At 41.3% G+C, this 26,006-nt stretch overlaps 1 protein-coding gene and 2 pseudogenes across 1 annotated transcript; all 3 read right to left on the bottom strand.

Annotated features, from left to right (window-relative positions):
- LOC112240588 overlaps positions 1–18,656 on the bottom strand; it is a 33,250-nt pseudogene extending 14,594 nt beyond the window's left edge.
- Positions 1,880–10,949, bottom strand: LOC121845837 (zinc finger protein 2 homolog). Its single transcript, XM_042317932.1, has 3 exons — positions 10,615–10,949; positions 3,622–3,805; positions 1,880–2,464 (listed from the first exon to the last, which is right to left on the bottom strand). Exons 1-3 carry the CDS (start codon positions 10,666–10,668, stop codon positions 1,974–1,976), a joined length of 729 nt encoding a protein of 242 aa, XP_042173866.1. The 5' UTR covers positions 10,669–10,949; the 3' UTR covers positions 1,880–1,973.
- Positions 18,657–20,972: 2,316 nt separating the features above from the next.
- LOC121845835 lies at positions 20,973–25,063 on the bottom strand (annotated as a pseudogene).
- Between the last annotated feature and the right edge of the window lie 943 nt (positions 25,064–26,006).

The raw sequence follows: 26,006 nt of genomic DNA, 5'->3' as shown, positions 1-26,006 counted from the left end.
AAATGGAGACGTGGTCAGATTTGACAAACGGAGGGCAGGGGAGGGCCTTGTATGCATCGCGGAAGATAGAGTAGCAGTGATCCAGTGTATTGCCCTCACGAGTGCTAAAATCAATATGCTGATAGAATTTAGGTAGCCTTGTTCTCAAATTTTCTTTGTTAATTAAAATACCCAGCTACAATAAATGCAGCCTTAGGATATATCGTTTCCAGTTTGCAAAGAATCCAGTGAAGTTCCTTGAGGGTCGTCGTGGTATCGGCTTGAGGGGGGATATACACAGCGGTGACAATAACAGACGAGAATTATCTTGGGAGATAATACGGTTGGCATTTGATTGTGAGGAATTCTAGGTCAGGTGAACAAAAGGACTTGAGTTCTTGTATGTTGTTACGATTACACCATGAGTCGTTAATCATGAAACAAACAACCTGCCCTTCATCTTCCCAGAGATATGTTTATTTCTGTCAGCGTGACGCATAAAGAATCCCGGTGGCTGTACGGACTCCGACAACATATCCTGAGAGCCATGTTTCCGTGAAACCGAGTATGTTACAGTCCCTGATGTCTCTCTGGAAAGCAACCCTTGCCCTAATTTTGTCTACCTTGTTATCTAGAGACTGGACTTTAGTGAGTAATATACTCGGAAGCTGTGGGCGGTGTGCACGCCTCCGAATTCTGACCAGAAGGCCGCTCCGTCTACCACTTCTGCGGCGACGTTGTTTTGGGTCGGGCCCTGGAATCAGATCGAATGCCCTGGGTGGTGGTGCGAACAAAGGATCCGCATCGGGAAAGTTGTATTCCTGGTCGAATTGTTGGTAAGTTGACGTCACTCTGATATCCAATAGTTCTTCCCGGCTGGACTAGAAGCGAGGCGACCCTTTCTGTTGGCACCATCTTGCTCACACAAGAAAACTATAACATTAAAGTGATATCTTGTTTATAAGATATTGGATTGAATTTATTGATTAATTGAATACATGAATATACACCGATTGTTGAAACATTATACATAATGAGATTTAATAATAGTATCATGAGTATATGAAAGACGATACAATTATCAACATCACCCCCCTCCCACACACAATATGACATTTTCTATGATAACATTTATCCATTTAGATCCCAATGTGTGATATTACAAAGACACAGGGGAGACCTGATCCTAGATCAGAGCTGCATATTATGCTCCACAGAGGTTACCATGGTGATCAGACTAAGTCAACTGTTTAAGAATGTGAGATGGATATGTTTTCTATAGAGCCTTTAATTTAGGGATCTATAACCACTGTCGGGTATAGGATGGAGATGAAATATGGCACGTTTTTGATTTCTGGTGTTTTTTTATTTGCCCTAAAAGAGAAAAACTCTTTCCACATAGACAGACATAGGGTTTCTCTCTAGTGTGTGTTCGCTGGTGTGAAATCAGGGTCCCTAACTCAGCAAAGCTCTTTCCACACTGATCACAGCTATAAGGCTTCTCTCCAGTGTGTGTTCGATGGTGTGAATTCAGGGTGGAAGCTCGAGCAAAGCTCTTTCCACACTGATCACAGCTATAAGGCCTCTCTCCTGTGTGTGTTCGCTGGTGTATAGTTAGTTTATCTGATAGAGCAAAGCTCTTCCCACACTGATCACAGCTATATGGCTTCTCTCCAGTGTGAATGCGCTGGTGTATAATCATGTTGTAAGCTACAGCAAAGCTCTTTCCACAATGATCACAGCTATAAGGCTTTTCTCCAGTGTGTGTTCGATGGTGTATAGTCAGGGTGGAAACTCGAGCAAAGCTCTTTCCACACTGATCACAGCTATAAGGCTTTTCTCCAGTGTGTGTTCGATGGTGTATAGTTAGGGTGGAAACTCGAGCAAAGCTCTTTCCACACTGATCACAGCTATAAGGCTTCTCTCCAGTGTGTATGCGCTGGTGTCTAATCAGGGTGGAAGCTACAGCAAAGCTCTTCCCACACTGATCACAGCTATAAGGCTTTCTCTCCTGTGTGTACACGCTGGTGTATGGTTAAGGCTCCTGCATTAACAAAGTTTTTCCCACAATCAAGGCAGCGGTAAGGCTTCTCCCCTTCATAAATTCTCAGATGATATTTGAAGGTGTTATATGCAGCAAAGCTCTTCCCACACTGATCACAGCTATAAGGCTTTTCTCCTGTGTGTGTTCGCTGGTGTGTAGTCAGGTTGGAAGCTCGAGCAAAGAACTTCCCACACTGATCACAGTGATAATGCTTCTCTCCGGTGTGAATACGCAGGTGAATTATGAAGGACCTCCGTGTAGTGAAACTCTTCCCACAGTCAGAGCAGCTGTGGTGAGATTTCTTCCCTGTACGTCTGTGCTGGTGTTTGAGGTGTTCTGATTGGGAGAGACTCTTCTCTGCCTCGTCAGCAACATGTTGTTGTTGAAGCTCCCCAGATGATAAGTCCCTCCCACTGAGAGAGTGACGGTTAGGAGAGTCCCCTGTGAAACAGACATTGAATGAATAACTAGGTTTTGGAAATATGAGTCCATAAACAAATATATCAACAATATATTACTCAGTGGACAGTTTATTAGGTACACTCCCCAGTTCATGAAAATAGGTCACTCCTACAGACAGTGAGTTGTGGCTATGGCTTGCTATATAAAGGAGACAGACAGGCAGAGGCATTAAGTTCCTGTTTGATTGAACATCAGAATGGGCAAAACAAGTGACCTAGGCGACTGAGCGTGGTAAGATCGCCGGTGCCAGGCGCGCCGGATCCAGAATCTCAGAAACAGCCGCCCTCCTGGACTTTTCACGCACAACAGTGTCCAGAGTTTACCAAGAATGGTGCGACAAACAAAAACATCCAGTCAGCGGCAGTCCTGTGGGGGAAAACAGCTCATTGATGAGAGAGGTCGAAGGAGAATTGCAAAAATCGTGCCAGCTAACAGGCGGGCCACAAATAGACAAATAACAGCGCAGTACAACCGTGGTGTGCAGTGTGGCATCTTGGAACGAAAAACTCTCAGATCCTCGTCACTAATGGGCTATTTCAGCAGACGACTACACTGTTTCACTTCTATCGGCTAAAAACAAGAAGAAGCTGCTCCAGTAAGAACGCAATCACCAACACTGGACAATTAAGGAGTGGAAAGAAATCCAGGTTCCTTTTGCTTCATGCTGATAGCAGTCAGATTTTGGCATAAGCAGCATGAGTTCATGGACCCATCTGCCTGGTGTCAACGGTACAGGCTGGTGTACTGATGTGGGGGATGTTTTCCTGGCACACGTTTAGGTCCCTTGATACCAACTCAGCACCACAGTGTATCTGAACATTGTTGCTGACCAAACCCAACAGAGTATCTTGGGGATGAGATGGAACGGGCTGTTGGCAACATGAATGTGGCGCTGTCCAATCTGCAGCAACTGCGTGATGCCATCGAATCAGCATGGACCATCATCCCCGTGGTACGTTGCAGAATCCACACGCCGGACAATTCAGGCTGTTTTGGAGGAAAAAGGGGGTCTGTTCCGGAACCAAACGGGTGTACCTAACATACTGGCCACTGAGTGTATATGGTTTATCAATCAATTAATAGAATTTGCAGAATGAGATTGTAGTATAATTCACACACCCCCCCATTGTTCTTACTTGATGAAATCAAATCTCCATCTCCCTCCTCGTGTCCTTCTCTCACAGTTCCACTCTGCCCTGGTGTTTTCCTGCAGTCGACCAGCCGCACAGACACCCTCTTCAGACCCAGCAGTAAGGAGCTACCAGGAGAGTTGTGACCAGGGGACTCTGGCAGGTTGGAGGGGGACGGACTAGCTCTGTCCTGGTGAACACAGGAAGTATTGTACATAGTATATCATTAGACCAAACAATGTGATGACTTTAGTCTAAATCTCTGATTGATTGGTGCATCCTTATAATACCTCCTTTCTCCTGAAGTGTGTAATCGTTCACTACTTTCCACAAAAGTACAGTTTTTTTCCCAAATAACTTTGGCACATTTTTCAAATGGAAGATGTTTATTTTTTCACTCTTAAAACAAATGTCAAAACTGATAACTCTTAATGCCCCGGCTTATGTTCAGAACCTATGAGAATAATTGGAGTTCACCCCTGAGATAATATTGATTGATGCAAGTTGGTGCAGACAGAGATGGTCACCTCGCTTCGAGTCCTTAGGAAACTATGCATGTTTTTAAAATGTATTTCTTACATTGTTACCCCCAAGAAATCTTAAGTCTTATTACATACAGCTGGGAATAACTATTGGATATAAGAGCGACGTCAACTTACCAACATTACGACCAGGAATACGACTTTCCCGAAGTGGATCCTTAGTTCGGACCACCACCCAGGACAGTGGATCTAATCCCAGAAGCCGACCCAAAACAATGTTGCCGCAGAACAGGCAGACTGAGCAGCCTCCTGGTCAGGCGCCGTAGGCGTGCACTTTGCCCACCGTTTCCGAGTAGACTACTCGCCAATGTCCAGTTGCCTTCCAGAGGGATTGCCTTCCAGAGAGACATCAGAGATTGTAACATTCTGTTTCAAGGAAACATAGCTCTCTTGGGATATGTTGTCAGAGTCGGTTCAGCCACCGGGCTTCTTCATGCGCCGCACCGACAGAGATAAACACCTCTCTGGGAAGAGAAGGGCAGGTGTATGCTCCATGATTAACGAATCATGGTGTAATCATAACAACATACAGGAACTCAAGTCCTTCTGCTCACCCAACATTGAATTCCTTACAATCAAATGCCGGCCAAATTATCACCCAAGAGAATTCTCATCAGTTATCGTCACAGCTGTGTATATACCCCATCAAGCAGACGACGGCCCTCAAGGAACTTCACTGGACACCATCTATTCTGGGGCTGCATTTATTGTAGCTGGGGATTTTAGCAAATAAAATTTGATTGCAGCACTGGCAATACACTCAACCCCTGCTACTCTAACTTCCACAATGCATACAAGGCCCTCCCTTTGGCAAATCCGACCACAACTCCATCTTGCTCCTACAGTCTTATAGGCAGAAACTCAAACAGGATGTACCTGTGACTAGAACCATTCAATGCATGTCTGTCCAATCAGAATTCACGCTTAAAGATTGTTTTGATCACGCGGATTGGGAAATGTTCCGGGCAGCCTCAGAACAACATCAATCTATACACTGACTCGGTGAGTGAGTTTATAAGGAAGTGCATTGAAGATGTTGTACCCACTGTGACTTAAAACCTACCCTAACCAGAAACCGTAGATGGATGGCAGCATTTGGGCAAAACTGAAAGCGCGAACCACTGCATTTAACCACTGGGAATATGGCCGAATACAAACAGTGTAGTTATTCCCTCCGCAAGGCAATCAAACAAGCGAAATGTCGGTATAGAGACAAAGTGGAGTCGCAATTCAACGCAATTCAACGACTCAGACACGAGACGTATGTGGCAGGGTCTACAGGCAATTACGGACTACAAAAAGAAAACCAGCTACGTCACAGACACCGACGTCTCGCTTCCAGACAAACTAAACACCTTCTTTGACCGCTTTGAGGATAATACCGCGCCACAGTCGCGGCCCGCTAACAAGGACTGCCCCCCCCTCCCTCCCCTCAGTGGCTGGCGTGAGTAAGACATTTAAACGTGTTAACCCTCGCAAGGCTGCTGGCCCAGACGGCATCCCTAGCCGCGTCCTGGTGTGTTTACGGACATATTCAATCGCTCCCTATCCCCAGTCTGTTGTCCCCACATGCTTCAAGATGGCCACCATTGTTCCTGTACCGAAGAAGGCAAAGCTAACTGAACTAAATGACTACTGCCCGTAGCACTCACTTCTGTCATCATGAAGTGCTTTGAGAGGCTAGTCAAGGACCATATCACCTCCATGTTACCTGCCACTCTAGACCCACTTCACCATCACACTGCCCTACTGTTGATTTGCACCGATTTTGATTAAAAGGAGCATAATAGAATCTATTCTGGATGCTTGAAACTGGTTTGTCCTGATGTTAGCAAGCAAGCATTTGCTCACTGCAGTGCACAACATGCAGTTTACATTTGTATTGTTTTCTCAGCCACAGTTTGAGTTGTGTCCTGTCTGACAGTGAAATATGGTAGCTTGGACTACAGAGTAGCTAGCTAGTGTTGCAAAAGCCAAATTGCATTGCAAGGTAGTATTTTGACACTTTCCACATAGTTTGATGTTGGTTTTGAACTGATGTAGTTAGCCATCTATGTTTTGTGGAAATATTTAGCACTGGCTATCGTTAGTGAACTAGCTATCGTTAGTGAACTAGCTATCGTTAGTGAACTAGCTATCGTTATCTACCTTCTGTGTTGAGGTTATATGTTGTTGTCCATCTCTAGCTAGCTAATGGCTGAAGTTATTTGTGTAACAAATCTTCCATAAACATATATCTAGCTACATTTCTTTGCATGTTCATTTGCTAGCTTTCAGCTGACTGGTGTTAGCTAGCTATTTACAGAGGCTGGACTTAGGACAAGCAAGCTAACATTGGCTAATAGCAGCTGTATTATTGCAGAGCAACATAGTTGCTGACCACCATCATGCGTTTCCACCTCCTCATTATCATATTACTTTCTTGAGCGTGCAGAGGCGTGCTCAACCACACTGTCAACAGTTTAGTGAAATATGTTTCATTGTGAGATCATATTAGTATCGATGTTCCCCAATAGATTTCACTTGGTTTCCCAAGTTAAGCATTGGTTAGCTACAGGAACAGGGTTGGAGAGCCAATGGGCATACAGAGTTTGGGTGGAATATCACCTGTCGTGCAGTGAGAGCATGCTCCTCAAACAGTGGTTGATGTGTGGAGTGAAATGTGTTTTTATATTTATTTCTTAGTTGCTCATATTAAGCACATGCTCTGCAAAAAAGAAAAAAAGTAGCCTACCTGGTCGGTGTGCTGCCACCATTTGCTGTTCAACTGCGTAAGGATGACATGTCTTCGGCTTGTCACCAAAAGCACTCACAAACTTCTACAGATGCACAATCGAGAGCATCCTGGCAGGCTGTATCACCGCCTGGTACGGCAACTGCTCCGCCCACAACCGTAAGGCTCTCCAGAGGGTAGTGAGGTCTGCACAACGCATCACCGGGGGCAAACTACCTGCCCTCCAGGACACCTACACCACCCGATGTTACAGGAAGGCCATAAAGATCATCAAGGACAACAACCACCCGAGCCACTGCCTGTTCACCCCGCTATCATCCAGAAGGCGAGGTCAGTACAGGTGCATCAAAGCTGGGACCGAGAGACTGAAAAACAGCTTCTATCTCAAGGCCATCAGACTGTTAAACAGCCACCACTAACATTGAGTGGCTGCTGCCAACACACTGACTCAACTCCAGCCACTTTAATAATGGGAATTGATGGGAAATGTAAAATATATCACTAGCCACTTTAAACAATGCTACCTAATATAATGTTTACATACCCTACATTATTCATCTCATATGTATACGTATATACTGTACTCTATATCATCTACTGCATCTTTATGTAATACATGTATCACTAGCCACTAACTATGCCACTTTGTTTACATACTCATCTCATATGTATATACTGTACTCGATACCATCTACTGTATCTTGCCTATGCCGCTCTGTACCATCACTCATATATCTTTATGTACATATTCTTTATCCCCTTACACTTGTGTGTATAAGACAGTAGTTTTGGAATTGTTAGTTAGATTACTTGTTGGTTATTACTGCATTGTCGGAACTAGAAGCACAAGCATTTCGCTACACTCGCATTAACATCTGCTAACCATGTGTATGTGACAAATAAAATGTGATTTGATTTGTCTGTTTCCCCCTGTTCCCTTTCCTGCCCATTTGATAATGGGCCATTCTAAATCAGAACCAGATTAAATTGAGAATAGTCTGATGGGTGAAACTCTGACCACTTGATGTGAGAACAGCTGTACAGCCTGAGGCGAGGAACAGAACACAAGCTTCTTTCTTTTTTTTGGAACTGCCTGAAATCATCAACAGGCTACAGTCACATTGTGCAGCCCATATATGTTTTGATTTCAAATACATTCTAGAAGGTTTATCAATTCAGTTCAATTTGCTTTATTGGCATGACGTAACAATGTACATATTGCCAAAGCCTATTTTGGATATTTACAATATAAAAAATGAGAATCAAAATTGTCAACAGGACAACAGTAACAACAATAACCAAGGGTCAAAATAACCATACATTCAACAATAACAATAAGCATACAGTAGAGGACATGTGTAGGTTGACTGGTCTGTCAGACACTGTCCCTCATCTTATGGCAGGCAGCGATGTAGTGCGCTGCCACCCCACAGCTCTCTGTGTCCTCTCCCAACAGGACGGGTAGCCTACTCTCATCAGAGGGGTCTTTAAAGCCTTGAATAAGGGTTTCAAATTTGGGGAAATGATGCACTAATTGTTTTATATTTTTTACATTTTGTCAGGAAATGCAACTCTCAGGTTCTGCTGTTGTGCAGTGGTTGCACAGCCTTTCCTCTACAGGGAGCCATGTTTTCCTGTGTCTACCCTTCTCAATGGCAAGGCTGTGTTCACTGAGCCTGTACTTTGTCAAGGTTTTGATCAGTAACTATGGTCAAATATTTAGCCACGGTGTACTGTCGATTTAGGGCCAGATAGCACTGCATTTTGTTTTGTGTTTGTGCTTGTTTTCCCCAATAAGCAATGTAGTTCTGTTTTGACTGTGTTTGTAATTTGGTTTATTCTGATTGATTGGATGTTCTGGTCCTGAGGCTTCAGTGTGTTAGTAGAACAGGTTTGTGAACTCAGCTCCAGGACCAGCTGGATGAGGGGACTCTTTTCTTTGCTCAGCTCTTGGCATTTATCATTTATAACTAAAGTTGCCAAATAACTCCAAATGTAGCATATAGGACCGGTTTCAAATGAACACTTTTACGCTCAAGATGGCCACTTCATATTCGCTCCAGAATGGGAAAAATATCCTATTTTATTCAGCTAAGATCAATTATATTCTTCTTACTATAAAAATGATTTAATGTAAAATAATGACATGGGCCTTAAGTATATTTTGTCAGCTAAATGAACAAGCCTACAGCCTTTTCCAGCAGCATACCACACTGCGTCTGAAGCTAAGCTGGGATGGTCCTAGTTGGTCCCTGGATGGAAGACTGGATACTGCTGGAAGTGGTGTTGGGAGGCCAGTAGGAGGCACTCTTTCCTCTGGTCTAAATATCCCAATGCCCCAGGGAAGTGATTTGGGACATTGCCCTGTGTAGTGGGACATCAGCTGACTGGAGTAAGCTAGCTATTTACAGAGGCTAGCTGCTGGATTTTGGACAAGCAAGCTAATAGCAGCTGTATTGTTGATGACCAGTTTAGATAACCTCAGAATTTATCATTCTCAGAAATTCTACAAAAAAATGAACTCATTGTTGGTTCCTAACGTAATGCATGGAATGTGCATGTGAGCGATACATTATGAATTGTAATCAAATCTGTTGCACCTACAAACTTAGTCAATCCATTTTTTATGGTAACTATATGCTGGTTTTAATCTGACTTCTAGACTTTGACCTTGGTGGGTGCAGAAAATACTCACCAAGGTAAAGTTGGTTTTCTATTTCAGACATTCGCCAAGCCATTTAAAATGGCAAATTTCAATAACTAATGCATTGATCGTCACAGCAACAAAAATAGATATGGTTTATTCTATAAATGTCTAGCATACTTTTACAACCTTTGTTTTGATCTGATATAAATACATAATCTAGAAAATGCCATTTAAAATGGTATAAATCAATAACTAATTTGATACATGCCCTCTATCGAATCAAAACTGGAATTTCTACTCAAAACAAAGGTTGTAAAAGTATACTGGACATTTAATAGAATAAATCATACCTAGCTTGATGATTGTCATAATCAATGAAAACGTTGATTTATATAGATTTTATGTATCTATATCCAATCTAAACTGTAATGTTTACTCAAAAGGTTGTAAAAGTATGCTTGACATTTATAGAATAAATCATATCAATTTGATGATTCTGTGACAAACGGTGAATGAGATTTATACAATTTTAAATGGCTTTTGGAGAATGTCTGTCCGAATGTGTGAATATAAACTCCAACTTTCCCTTGGTGAAAACTCAATCGCTAAGGACCCTACTAGAAATCCGGTATATGGTACTCCGTAACGACTGGACAGATCATGATGAGGTGGGGACTGTGTTGTGTATCTCCAATCAAGCTAATTTGCAAGATTTCATCGAAATTGGTGTAATAATGGGAGGGAGATTTTAATTTATCATTGAGCTTCAACCAATGCATGAGACGTTACATGCATCATCTCAATGGCCAATACATATCATCAGCAATACAGAGTTTATATACATCACTGGTGTAGCCCGTGCTTAATTATTTCTCCATGGTTCTGACTTGACCTGCCGGTTGCGCATTGCGTGTATCAATCTGTGTTCGATTGGCTACTTTGATGAAATTACCACCATAGTTTATTTTGTCTAGCTGTTCAAATGGAACGCATAGATGTGGAAGATCAAAGAAAACGAGACCTAGACATGTTATACACCACAGTAAGGACACTGTTCATAAGTCAAGCAAACTTACCCGATCCATCGTGGAAGCGATTATTTCTTCAACGTTTCTTAAAATAAAACACATGAAACTAAATGTGTACGGTAGTTACTTTGTCACCGTGTTCAGATAAAGAAAAGCTAGACCAGCGCAATCAAACGTCCTTTTAAATATCAAAACTGGATTTAAGTTGTGACAAACAAACGTCTCATGTAGACTAATCTTACATCAGAAAGATCCTGTAGAATTGTATTTGGTTTGAAAACTAGATAGAGGATGGTAACAAAGAACTTCCTGTTGATGCTTTTCGGCTTCTTCTGTGGTGTTTAAGAGGTGCCGCCACCTACTGTACACAGTCATCAACACCTCTCTTCAAATGGGTGAAGCAGTTTTGGGAGTGTAATTTATTGCTAGAAAATAACTGTTTGTATTGCCTCAAACATATTGTATGTTAAATTAATGGCAAAAATGTAGGCTATTTTTGGTATATTCAATACATCATTCATCAATTTAAATGGTAAATTATTAGATGTATCACGTTTTTGTCACCCTCAATGCTTGTAAATGCATTATGTCCACATGTGGTTGTATTATTTTAAAATGGGCAAATACAATAAAAATCACAACAAATCATAAGATGTTTATATAAACAACTAAAATAGCTTGCAGCCTCTGACTGGCTGAGGTTTGCTGGAAGGTGGCAGGCTGAATATGACATTAGAGAAATTCCGTGTTATTGTCTTTCAAATGAGCTCATGGCAAGATGGCTTTTTAGGGTTTATTTGTATTTATTATGGATCCCCTTTAGTTCCTGCCAAGGCAGCAGCTACTCTCCCTGGGGTCCATCAACATTAAAGCAATTATATACCATTTTAAATATTACAATTCATACCACTTTTCACAACACATTGTGTTCCCTCAGGCTACATCTCTACTATCACATATCTACAATACAAAATTCATGTGTACTTGTGTGTAGAGTGCGTGTTTCATGTGTACTTGTGTGTAGAGTGCGTGTTTTCTGTGTATGTGCGTCTGTGGGTCTCTTCACAGTCCCTGCTGTTCCATAAAGTGTATTTGTATCTGTTTTTTAAATCTGATTCTACCGCTTGCATCTTGTACCTGATGTGAAATGGAGTTGCATGTAGTCATGGCTCTATGTAGTACTCTGCGCCTCCCATATTCTGTTCTGGACTTGGGGCCTGAAGAGACCTTTGGTGGCATGTGTTGTGGGGTATGCATGGGTGTCGGAGCTGCCCTCCAAGACCTCTACAGCACCCAATGTCAGTGATGCAAGAGGTGTCACTGCAGTACCTGGTTTGAATCCAGGCTGCATCACATCCGGCTGTGATTGGGAGTCCCATAAGGGCGGCGACACGATTGGCCCAGCGTCGTCCAGGTTTGGCCGGGGTAGGCCGTCATTAAATAGTTAAATAAAGGTTACATTTCTAGTAAATGTGTTACTATTCAACTACTGCTGTATATACACACTATTCAATCATAATTATTGTACAGATATAGTAGATATTCTATCCACACACTGTCCATGGAGTTGGTTCTTTCTTTGCTGCTATAACAGCATCCACTCTGCTGGGATGGCTTTCCACTAGATGTTGGAATATTGCTGTGGGGCCTTGCTACAATTCAGCCATAAGATTATTAGTGAGGTCGGGTACTGAGGTTGGCCGATTAGGCCTGGCTACAGCTTGCATTGCAAATCATCCCAAAGGTGTTCGATGGAGTTGAGGTCAGGGCTCAGTGCTGGCCAGTCAAGTTCTTCCACACCAATCTCGACAAACCATTTCCGTATGGACTTCACTTTGTGCACCGGGGCATTGCCATGCTGAAACAGGAAAAGACCTACACCAAACTTGCCACAAAGCTGGAAGAGCAAAATCATCTAGAATGTCATTGTATGCTATAGCATTACGAATTCCCTTCACTGGAACTAAGGGGCCAAGCCCGAACCATAAAACATCCCCAGACAATTATTCCTCCTCCACCAAACGTTACAGTTGGTACTATGCATTGGGGCAGGTAGCGTTCTCCTGGCATCCACCAAACCAGATTGGTCCATCGGCGGTGAGCCTTACACCACTCAAGCCGACACTTCGCATTGCACATGGTGATCTGAGGCTGCTCAGCTATGGAAACCCATTGCATGAAACTCCCGACGAACAGTTATTGTGCTGACATTGCGTCATTAACGTTCTTAATGTTGGAACTGAGAACTAACTATTTTTACACGCAACGCGCTTCAATACTCGGCGTTCCCATTCTGTGAGCCTGTGTGGCGTACCCCTTCTCGATGGAGCCATTGTTGCTCTTAGACGTTTCTACTTCACAATAACAGTAACAGCACTAACAGTTGACCGGGGAAGCTCTAGCAGGGCAGACATTTTACAAACTGACTTGTTGGAAAGGTGGCATCCTATTATGGTGCCACGTTGAAAGATCCTGAACTCTTCAGTAAGGCCATTATACTGCCAATGCTTGTCTATGGAGGTTGCATGGCTGTGTGCTCAATTTTATACACCCGTCAGCAACGGGTGTGGCTGAAATATCCAAATTCAATAATTTTAAGGGGTGTCCACATACTTATACATACTTGTATTGTTAGATGTTACTGCACTGTTGGAACTAGGAACACAAGGATTTCACTACACCCTCAATAAGATCTGCTATGTGTATGGACCAATACAATCTGATTTGATTTGTTTTCTCAGCTACAGTTTGAATTGTGTCCTGTCTGACAATGAAATATGGCAAGATCTTACCATAGCGTGGACTATGGAAGAGCTAGATAGCGTTTGTGGTAGAAATTCCAACATTGTTACTCAAATTACCTTTTTAAATTAGAATGTATTATTCAATTAGTAATTTCACACTGTCTGTTGGCCTGAGAGGAGCCTCTGAGGCTTAATGCTGGCAGTTGATTCATGATGCCTTGGTGATAAGACCTAAAGACTACATTCCATTGCATGATTAGTGTCTGTGTCAAATGCTGGTCTGTCTGCCAGGGCCAGGAAAACTCTCCCCCCAGTTTCTCTTTCCCACATCACAAATGGACACTGGACTTCATCTGTTGAGGGAAGGATCTAGTGTCCTATGCATGATCTTTTCTGTATAAACAAGCAGTAAATGTCCTAGAGACAGACATTTGGCGCCATGTAAATCTTGCCGTCTGTTGCTTTAAAGCACAATGTACCATTGTATTATTTCACATATCTTTTTCATGAGGACTGGGAGGGCTATAAAAAGTTGTAACCTTTGTAGAAATAAATATAAAAGCTTCTCCTTTGATTAGAATAATTACCACAACACGTTGCAAAAGTCCACTGCATTACATTGTTATAAGGTAGCAGCCTGACAATTTGGTTTGAACTGATGTAACTAGCAATGTTTTGTGGAAAAATGTAGGACTGCCATGTGGACATGAACTAACTGTTGTTGTCTACTAGCTAACTAATGTCTGCAGTTATTTAAGAAACAACACTTCCATGAACAATTAAAGCTAGTTACCTTTCTTTGCCTGTTCGTTAGCTAGCTAGCTACAAAAGATAACTTAGCTGCTGGACTTTGGACAAACAAGCTAACTTTAGCTACTAGCAGCTGTATTGTTGCCAAGCAACAGAGATGCTGACCAGGCTAGAACTCTGAGATGAAGCTGAAAATAAACTAGTATCAGAAATGCCACAAAAAGATCACACATCATTGGTTCATATGGGATGGAAATGTGTATCTGAGAATGAGAAATTATCAATGTAATAAACAATGATGCATCTACAAAATGTGTCAATCCAACAAGTCCAAAGGTCACTTTATAGAAGCTATATGTATGACTCCCTGATCAAATTAAGGCGAAATAAAAACAGGTGTTTTAATCCAAAACAAGAATTTGAGCTAAACAGGTGCAGAAAATACTCTAAACTCACGGTTATAATATAATGGAATATAACAAAATAATAATTGTCCAAATGATATTTTTTTAAAATGTGTTGGTAGTGAGATGTGTATATCACAGTTACTGATCAAAAAATAGTAATAATTTGAAAAGGGGCAAACATCATGCTGGACTAGCGCATCGTTGGCCATGAATTAAAGGCTTTCAAACAAGCATTTTAGTCAGGTTGCCTAGTGTAACGGATGTGAAACAGCTAGCTAGTTAGCGTTTCAATCGGTGACATCACTTGCTCTGAGACCTTGAAGTAGTGGTTCCCTTTGCTCTGCAAGCGATGGGTAACGATGCTTCGTGGGTGACTGTTGTTGATGTGTGCAGAGTCCCTGGTTCGCGCCCGGGTATGGGCGAGGGAACGGTCTAAAGTTATACTGTTACACTGGCACAACAAAAACCCGTGTACTGTATCAATCTACAAATTGGTTGAGTCAACACACAGAAATCGTTACCATGGATAGACACTTCATATTTAGCTTCGGTTGATGGGACAAAATCGTTTATGGCATCTTTTAGTTGTCACTGTTGTTAGACTAGGGGCGGCAGGGTAGCCTAGTGGTTAGAGCTTGGACCAGTAACCGGAAGGTTGCAAGTTCGAATCCCTGAGCTGACAAGGTACAAATCTGTCATTGAAAATAAGAATTTGTTCCTAACTGACTTGCCTAGTAAAATAAAAAAGACTAAACCTCGATGATTAGCCCTGTTATCTTTGTGATTTGCGGTAATACTTCCTGCGCTACGCAGAGCAGACTGTGAAGGAAGGGTCTTCTTCTTTGGTATTATGGCGGTTCGCTAAAAATGGTAATAGATGCATGGCGCTACCTACTGATTTGTCTGTTTATCAGCCTACTATTCTGTAACATGAGTCAATTACACTTTGTGAAAAAAAATGCCCAACCAACTAACCCTACACCTATTCAAACCTCATTATTCCACTTCTTTGGCCCTCTGATTCAACACCAGGCCAGCAGACTGGGAGGACGGGATATTATTGTTCAAAACACCTTGTAACTCTGCAGTAAAATATTGTACACCCAAGTTCTCTGCAGTTGCCACCACATCATCTATCCACTGTGTTTTATATTCTATTCCTGCGGTACGGTTGACAACCATGGCCATGAACGTCAAAAAATAGATCTTACTGAAGCATGTTATTCCTGTCACTCTAGTGACCTCAGCCTAATCACAGGGATCCTCTCAGGATCCCTCACCCTGGACCCATCTTCCTCTAGTACTCTCTTCACTGCCTCAGCATACAACACCTTCTGCACTACTGTGATCCTGGTAACCTCAACCTGTCTTTCTCTCACCGGACACATCTGATCTCCAGCACCATGTGTACCCCTACAGTTTACACACACAACTTTTCACATCAATACTACACATACCTTTCTCTCAGGTCCTCCTGCACACTTCTCACATCTAGAAATCTCCCTGATACACACTGCTGGAAGGAAGTAGTCAAGGAAGGGAGTTTGTGTTTATACAGGAAGTACCGCCCCACTTAACGTCAACCAATCATTTCCACGTTGAGCTAAACAGAGCTTTAGATCTCACCAGCTTGTAGAATTAAAACAAAAAAATGAGTTACCTTTGGCTCGTTCATCCATCCCAATGGAAAAATGTGGGTTTTGGAATAAATACCGAAAATAAGATAAGCACAGGCTAAGGAGATCTTATACGTTTGTTCTATGAGATAATAGCAGTCAGTTAATATGATCTTATGATTTATATGCTTTTTTATAACATAAATTCTTCAACATTCACAAGAAGTGACGTTAACTGATAAAGATCGTAGAACGAAACCTATAATATCTCCTAAACCTGTGTTTACGACAGACCTTATTTTTGGCATTTATCCAAACTCCCTACAAAAACGGCATAGGCTTTGACCTGTGAACCATGGCAAAATCAGTGCCGAAAATAGATGCCATTACTATTTCTCTACATGGTGGAAAAACATTTGGAACCATTTCCTTTTTTTGGCCGCTAGGTTTTATGGGTATTATGACTAGAGGTCGACCGATCAGCATGGCCGATTAATTAGGGCCGAAGTTTTCATAACAATCGCACTTTGGTGCGAAAAGTGCAAATCAATCCCAGAACAACAGCAAAGGACCTTGTGAAGATGCTGGAGGAAACAGGTACAAAAGTATCTATATCCACATAACCTGAAAGGCTGCTCAGCAAGGAAGAAGCCACTGCTCCAAAACTGCCATAAAAAAGCAGACTACGGTTTGCAACTGAACATGGGGACAAAGATTGTACTTTTTGGAGAAATGGCCTCTGGTCTGATGAAACAAAAATATAAAGTTTTGGCCATCATGACCATCGTTATGTTTGGAGGAAAAAGGGGAGGCTTGCAAGCCGACGAACACCATCCCAAACGTGAAGCACGGGGGTGGCAGCATCATGTTGTGGGGGTGCTTTGCTGCAGGAGGGACTGGTGCACTTCACAAAATAGATGGCTTCATAAGGGTAGAAAATTATGTAGATATATTGAAGCAGCATCTCAAGATATCAGTCAGGAAGTTAAAGCTTGGTCGCAAATGGGTCTTCCAAATGGACAATGACCCCAAGCATACTTCCAAAGTTGTGGCAAAATGTCTTAAGGACAAAAAAGTCAAGGTATTGGAGTGGCCATCACAAAGCCCTGACCTCAATCCTATAGAAAATTTGTGGGCAGAACTGAAAAAGCATGTGCGAGCAAGGAGGCCTACATACCAGACTCAGTTACACCAGCTCTGTCAGATGGAATGGGACACAATTCACCCAACTTATTGTGGGAAGCTTGTGGAAGGCTACCCAAACGTTTGACCCACGTTAAACAAATTAAAGGCAATGCTACCAAATACTAATTGAGGGTATGTAAACTTCTGAGGGTAATTGAGGGTATGTAAAATCCTTATCTCTACAATTATTCTGAAATTTCTCATTCTTAAATAAAGTGGTGATCCTAAGTGACCTAAAACAGGAATTTTTACTAGGATTAAACGTCAGGAATTGTGAAAGACTGAGTTCAAATGTATTTGGATAAGGTGGATGTAAACTCCCGCCTTCAACTGTATCAAAACAATCCAGATGTCTTTGTTCCAATGTTTTTTCAAGTTCTAATGTAAATAACTACGTCAAAACTTTTTCTTTAGACATATGATATTGGGATTACTCTGAAAATCACACATGGACATTTCCTATGGGCGGATATGGAATCATTCAATATCCTGTGATAGGCCTATGTGGACATCTTATTTTCTCAATATGACGACAAATACTGACAGTAGGCCTACATTGTATGTTTTAAGCTCTAGACTGAGGTCCACATCTGGATCTTGATATGCTAAATAAGGACAATTTCTGATGCTTATTTTCGCGGAGGATATGCTCAATAATTTGACTAATATTAACTCCATATCATTCTTCGACACTAGCTATCATTGTTGTATTACTTCCGCATAAAGTCGCGCGCACACAAGCACCGTAACTGGTAGCCTAGCAACAGAAATCACCTATTTTCAATGGTCGTTTTCTTTATTTGGGCGCAACAAATTAGTGTATAAATGTTTATATACATAATTGGTGTCGGCGATGCCTAATTATTTCTCCCTGGTTCTGACTTGACCTGCTGGTTGCGCATTGCCTTGTTTCATCAATCTGTGTGCGATGAGCTAGTAGGCTACTTGGCTGAAATTACCACCGTGGTTTCTTTTCTCCTGCTGTTCAAATCGAACTCATGTATGTGGAAGATCACACGTGAAAACTGGACCTAGACATTTTATACACCACAATAGGTATACTATTAATAAAAGTCAACCAAACTTACCGGATCCATCGTGGAAGCTGACGTTACTGTATTCTTTAAAAAATAAACAACGACACTAAATGTGTATGCTACAGTTACTTTCTTTGTCACAGCGTTCAGATAAAGAAAAGCTCGACCACAACTTTATAAATATCAAAACTCCATTTAAGTTGTGACAAATGAACGTCTCATTTAGACTAATCTTACATTAGAAACATCCTGCAAAAACCGGTTGAATTATATTTGGTTTGAAAACTAGATAGAGGATGGTAACAAAGTACTTCCTGTTGATGCTTTTCAGCTTCTTCTGTGGTGTTTAAGAGGTGCCGCCACCTACTGTATATAGTCATCAACACCTCTCTTCAAGTGGGTGAGGCGGTTTAGGGAGTCATTATGCTAGAAAATACTTTTGTATTATATCATGAATCTATTTAAACGGTACATTACATGTTTCACTGTTTTAGTATCATCCTGAATGATAGTAAATGCATTATGTCCACGTGTGGTTGTATTGTTTTTATATTTGCAAATAAAATCTAAAATCACAAATCTAAGGTAGAAACAACAAAAAACAGCTTAGTTAGAGAAATTCTTTGCTGTTGTCTTTCAAATGAGCTCATGGCAAGATTCCTTTATAGGGTGTGACCACAGACCACAAGTGACCACAGGAATCAGAGGTTAGTTTGTTTAATATGGTTTGCAACCCAGAGTTTACACTTACAGCAATTTACAAACAAGACACTCAGTTCTCAAGATGGTGTTTTCTTTTTATATCCCCTACTATGGTTCACCCCTCGCAGGGTGACATCCCTTAACTTTAACACAATATAAACTAATCATGAATAGTTGCAAATTCAAAGATGTTTCTGCTAGGCAGAGTTCAGATTATTGTTATTTGCAGTTTCCCAATCCTCCTTCTTCTTGCACAACCTAGCCCCCTGTCTCATTTATTTTTTCCCCCATGCAAGTGTCTCATTTTTCAATAAACTGGGTTATTGTTCAGAACTTTGTACAGATGAATTGTTAATTTAAAAAAAATTAAATCAATGTATTTAATTTTTTTTTTTTTTATCAATGTATGTGTCTATAACTGTGTGCTTGTTTGTGTAAGAGTACAAGGGCATAGGTTTGTGTGTGTGGGTTTGTTATTGGTGGAGGGTGGTATGTGCATTAACATTGGTGAAGTAACACATTAAACATTGGTTTAGGTGTTATTACATGATCGGTTTAAGTTATTACGTTATTCATTAAAAAAGTTGCTACCTGATACCAATAACTTATTACATTAAGTGGAAAAGGTTATTAGACAACATTTTATCATATTAACCAACAAGATGTTACATTTACCGGCTTTATTACATTATAAATCTAAAAGTTATTACATTAACTGTTGTTACAAGACACAGTATGCATAGATCTAGCCTTGAACTCATGGAAATAATTATCCAATATATTATGGATTAGATTTAGGATCATTTTAATCAATACAGATTTATAAAATACACCATTTAAGTGATAACTTCTTGTTTAGAAGATAATTGGATTGAATGTATTGATCAATTGAATACATGAATATACACCTATTGTTGAAACATTATTCTACATTATTCTACATAATGACATTTAATAATAGTAGTATCATGAGTATATGAAAGAAGATACAAAATTATCAACACCCCCCACCACACACACACAAGTTCCCTATAACATTTCCTATGATAACATTTATCCATTTAGATCAATGTGTGATATTACATAGACACAGGGGAGACCTGATCCTAGATCAGAGCTGCATATTATGCTGCACAGAGGTTACCATGGTGATCAGACTGAGGCAACTGTTTAAGAATGGGAGATGGATATGACTGTTCACTAGATGTTTTCTACTGATCCTGCATTGCTTGCTGTTTGGGGTTTTAGGCTGGGTTTCTGTACAACACTTTGAGATATCAGCTGATGTAAGAAGGGCTATATAAATACATTTGATTTTATCCTTTATTTAGGGATCTGGAAACGGTGCCAGAAGGGAGGGAGATGAAACACAGCTATAAGGCTTCTCTCCAGCGTGTATTCGCTGGTGTGAATTCAGGTTATCTAATTACAGCAAGTTTGTGCTTTCTGTTTCTTTCTCATTGGCCCTAAATAAACAGAGCTCTTCCCACCTAGACAGACCAGATATAAGGTTCCTTCTCCCAGTGTGTCTTCACTGGTGTGAATAAAGGGTCCCTAACTGATTAAAGCTCTTTCCACAATGATCACAGCTAATAAGGTTTCTCTCCAGTGTGTGTTCGCTGGTGTCTAGTTAGTTTTTGTGATTGAGCAAAGCTCTTTCCACAATGATCACAGCTATAAGGCTTCTCTCCTGTGTGTATTCGCTGGTGTCTAGTCAGGGTGGAACCTGCAGCAAAGCTCTTCCCACACTGATCACAGCTATAAGGCTTCTCTCCAGTGTGTGCTCGCTGGTGTGTAGTCAGGGAGGAAAATACAGCAAAGCTTTTTCCACACTGAACACAGCTATAAGGCTTCTCTCCTGTGTGTGTTCGCTGGTGTAAAGTCAGGGTGGAAGCTGATTGAGCAAAGCTCTTCCACACTGACAGAAATGAGGCTTCTCTCCTGTGTGTATTACCTGGTGTCTAGTCAGGGGGAAGCTCCAGCAAAGCTCTTTCCACACTGATCACAACTATAAGGCTTCTCTCCTGTGTGTATCTGCTGGTGTCTAGTTAGTGTTTTTGATACAGCAAAGCTCTTCCCACACAGATCACAGCTATAAGGTTTCTCTCCTGTGTGTATCACGCTGGTGTACGGTTAACGCTCCTGCATTAACAAAGTTTTCCCACTGATCAAGCTAGGGGTAAGGCTTCTCCCTTCATACATTCTCAGATGATATTTAAAGGTGTTATATGCAGCAAAGCTCTTTCCACACTGATCACAGCTATAAGGCTTCTCTCCTGTGTGTATCCGCTGGTGTCTAGTTAGTTTTTCTGATTGAGCAAAGCTCTTCCCACACTGATCACAGCTATAAGGCTTCTCTCCAGTGTGTATTCGCTGGTGTATAGTTAGTTTTTCTGATACAGCAAAGCTCTTCCCACACTGATCACAGCTATAAGGCTTCTCTCCAGTGTGAGTTCGCTGGTGTGTAGTCAGGGAGGAAGCTACAGCAAAGCTCTTCCCACATGACCACATCTGTAAGGCTTTTCTCCAGTGTGAGTTTGCTGGTGTGCAGTCAGGGAGGAAACTCCAGTAAAGCTCTTTCCACACTGACCACAGTTATAAGGCTTCTCTCCAGTGTGTATTCGCTGGTGTCTAGTTAGTCTATCTGATACAGCAAAGCTCTTCCCACACTGATCACAACTATAAGGCTTCTCTCCTGTGTGTGTTCGCTGGTGTGTAGTCAGGGAGGGAAGTACAGCAAAGCTCTTCCCACACTGATCACAGCTATAAGGTTTCTCTCCAGTGTGTATTAGCTGGTGTGTAGTCAGGTGGCCTGACTGATTGAAGCTCTTTCCACACTGATCACAGCTATAAGGCTTCTCTCCAGTGTGTACACGCTGGTGTATGGTTAAGGCTCCTGCACTAACAAAGCTTTTCCCACAATCAAGGCAGGGGTAAGGCTTCTCCCCTGTATGAATTCTTACATTAGATTTGAAGGTTTTAGATGCAGCAAAACTCTTCCCACACTGATCACAGTGAATAATGAAGCCACTCTGGCTTGTGAAACTCTTCCCACAGTCAGAGCAGCAGTGGTGAGGTTTCTTCCCTGTACGTCTCTGCTGGTGTTTCTTGAGATGCTCTGATCTGGAGAGACTCTTCTCTGTCTCCTCAGCAACATGTTGTTGAGGCTCCCCAGATGATAAGCCCCTCCCACTAAGAGAACGATGGTTAGGGGTGTCCCCTGTAAAATAAAGACCTTGAATAGTTAGTATTTGTATATGAACCCCTATTTCCAAAACTTTTATTTTTTATTGTTTTATTATTTAGCAGACGCTCTTATCAAGAGCAATTTACAGGAGCAATTATAGTTTAGTACCTTGCTCAAGGGCACAGACAGATTTTTAACCTTGTCGGCTAAGAGATTGGAACAAGCAACCTTTTGATTAGTGTCCCAACACTCTTAACCACGAGGCTACCTGCTGCCCTTATCATCAAACAATTTATTAGGTACATCGCCCTCCATACACGAAACTGGATCAACAATTTACTGGCCACTGAGTGTTTACTGTTTATCAATCAATTAACAGAAGATGCAGAATGAGATTGTAGTCTAATCCACACCCCCCATTGTTCTTACTTGATGAAATCAGATCTCCATCCTCCTCGTGTCCTTCTCTCACAGCTCCACTCTGCCCTAGTGTTTTCCTGCAGTCGACCAGCAGCACAGAAACCCTCTTCAGATCCAGCGGTAAGGCGCTACCAGGAGAGTTGTGACCAGGGGACTCCGGCAGGGTGGAGGGGGACGGACTAGCTCTGTCCTGGTGACCACAGGAAGTATTGTACATAGAATATCATTAGACCAAACATTTGATTAGTCTAAATCTCTGATTGATGGCTGCATCCTTATAATACCTCCTTTCTCCTGAAGTGTGTAACCGTTCACTACTTTCCACAAATGTCTTGTATATTTCACTTTGGCAAATTTGTCAAAATAGAATTGGAATATTTTTTACAAAATTTAAAGACATATAAAACTTGATGGTAGAACAAAGAGCAGAACAGAAACGAAAAGCTCCACCCCCTCTTTCAAGATGTAGATGTCGCCTCCCCTTCCAACGTGTGAAAGATGGTAACACCTGCTAAATCATGTTGTTCAAATAACCAGTGATGAAAAACCTAAACACCAGAACTACTGCTGCTAGTTATCCCACTTGGAGCATGTTGAGAAAAATGTCAGTCTCATAGTTTCAGTATCCTTATACAGTACATACATAGAAGAAACCATCAGATATGGGGGTATTGTGACATGTAGTAGAAACCCACAGTAAAAAGGTATGGGTGTAGCCTGGTGCAATTTCTGCCCCATGTAACATTGCTTAAGATCCACTTGTCTTATTACTGTAACAGCATCCACATTTAAAACTGTCAACATTCAGAAAATGAGTGTAATAAACTGTAATTTACCACCCAAGTATTTCAGCAGTACATTGTACACTACATCATTTCACATTTCATTAAAAAAAAAAAATACTGTATGTAAACTTGACACTTGATAATTTTGCTTACGTAATTCAGTTTTTAGCAGTTTGATTAAATGATAGTTAAATGTATTGTTAACAAATGACAGGAACATCGTTGTACTTACAGTTACGAAAATCTACAACATACTTATGACAATTGTACCAAAGAGAGAAAAAAACGTCATTGGATTGGTGGAGTCATGTGATAGTGGGAGAATCCACCATATGTTTTATAACAGCCATTTCCTTTCAAAACAGTGAAGGGAAGTGAACAAGTGCACAGTTAGGGAGGAAGGAAAGATAACTAGGGATTCCTTAACATATTATGTAGGTAGAAGTGGAGCTAGCACGAGGGCCATGGGTGTGACTGTTCCTGCAGATACACTCCATCCCAGTGAAAGTTGCACCCCTGGTTTTTGGTATCTTTTAGTTGTCACTAAATTAGATGATGTTGAAGTTGAAATGGTGCTTGAACAGTGGAGGAAGCACCGGTTTCCTTTTCGACTTGCGGTAACTCTAAATCAATAGTTTAGTTTAGTATTCAGAAAACATTCACTTGCTCGACCATTCTGAAGGTCATGTAACTGTTACATGCAACATTTCTTGTGAACTTAACAGGACAGATGTTGCTCTCTAGTTTTATGATGTAACAAAGGTCTGGTTGAATGTATTCTGCCGCTGTCTTCTTGTCTCAGCTGAGTCCAGACATATGAACTAACAGGTTATAACAACGCAATTATCACCACATGTAATATGGCTATTTTTCTGGCTTTCTTCCCTGGTGATTTTTACCTACACACCGCTACTGCAAGTTGTAGCTTTGCCCTCATTATTTCTCCATGGTTCTGACTTTACCTGCTCGTTGCGCATTGCCTTGTATCAATCTGTGTGCTTTAGGCTAGTAGGCTACTTTGCTGAAGGACAAAATATCCCACGTGTTTATTACCACCATTGTTTATGGAAGATCAAAGATGATTAAACTAGACATGTTATACACCACAGTAGGAAAACTGTTAATAAGTCGACATAACTTACCTGATCCATCGTTGAAGCCGTTCTTTCTTCAAAGTTTCTTCAAATAAAAAACGTGACAGTAAATCTGTAGCTAGCCTACACTAGTTACTTTCTTTGTTACCGCGTTCAGATAAAGCTAGACCAGAACAAACGTAAATATAAATATCAACACCTGGATAAGATTGTAATCTATTAAAGTCAATAAAACGTCCAACACCCTATTCACCAAAAATACTGTTATCGTCTCCCTCTACCCCAGAGTCTGTTGGAACAACGTCCTCTTCCGGAGTCCAGATAGTTTTAATTGTCTGAGACCCAGTAAGTGTAGCCTAAAAAATACCAGACAAATTACAAGCTATACGTGCTATGAACCATGCAGCATTTACAGCAATGCAACCTCCGAAGTAGTCAGTGTGTTACAAGCATTTCGCTACACCCGCTATAACATCTGCTAAACACAAGGATGTGATCAATAAAATTGGATTGATTTATAATTCTTCCGCTTTACAGACCAGATCCAGAGATGTTGAGAAGGAAGTGGTCTTCTTCTTCTTTAGTGTTATGGCGGTCCGCAAACAATGACTATAGGTGCACGCCCCCACCTAGTGTGTTGGCTGTGTATCAGCCTACTATTCTGTAGTATTAATTCATTACACTTTGTGAAAAACCAACTAACCCTACACCTATTAAAACCTCATCATTATTCCACTACTTTGGCCCTCTGATTCAACACCAGGCCATAAGCCTGGGAGGACGGGATATTATCCTTCAAAACACCTTGTAACTCTGCAGTAAAATATTGTACACCCAAGTACTTCTCAACAGCTGCCACCACATCATCTATCCACTGTGTTTTACATTCTATTACTGTGGTACAGTTGACAACCATGGCCATGAACACCAAAAAAATGAATCTTACTGAAGCATGTTATTCCTGTCACTCTCTATTGACCTCGGCCTAATTACAGAGACCCTCTCAGGATCCCTCACCCTGGACCCATCTTCCTCTACTACTTTCTTCACTGCCTCAGCATACAACACCTTCTGCACTACTGTGATCCTGGTAACCTCAACCTGTCTTTCTCTCACTGGACACATCTGATCTCCAGCACCCCTACAGTTTATACACAACTTTTCACATCAATACTACACATTCCTTTCTCTCAGGTCCTCCTGCACACTTCTCACATCTAGGAATCTCCCTGATACACACTGCTGGAAGGAAGTAGTCAAGGAAGGGAGTTTGTGTTTATAAGGGAAGCACTGATACACTTACCGCCAACCAATCATGTCAATGTCGATTTATACAGAGCTTTAAAGCTTGCCAGCTTGTAGTCTTGAAACTCGGACATTAGTTACCTTTGGCTCGTTCAGCCATCCCAATGGGAAAAATTAATGGGGGAAAATGAAGGTTTTGGAACACCAAAAATAAGGTCAGCACAGGCTAAGGAGATCTTATACAGTACATTTTGTTCTATGAGATAAT

This window comes from Oncorhynchus tshawytscha, unplaced genomic scaffold, assembly GCF_018296145.1.
Source record: "Oncorhynchus tshawytscha isolate Ot180627B unplaced genomic scaffold, Otsh_v2.0 Un_contig_2389_pilon_pilon, whole genome shotgun sequence".
In the NCBI taxonomy this organism is placed as follows: Eukaryota; Metazoa; Chordata; class Actinopteri; order Salmoniformes; family Salmonidae; genus Oncorhynchus; species Oncorhynchus tshawytscha.
This window is presented reverse-complemented; position numbering and strand designations above follow the sequence as displayed.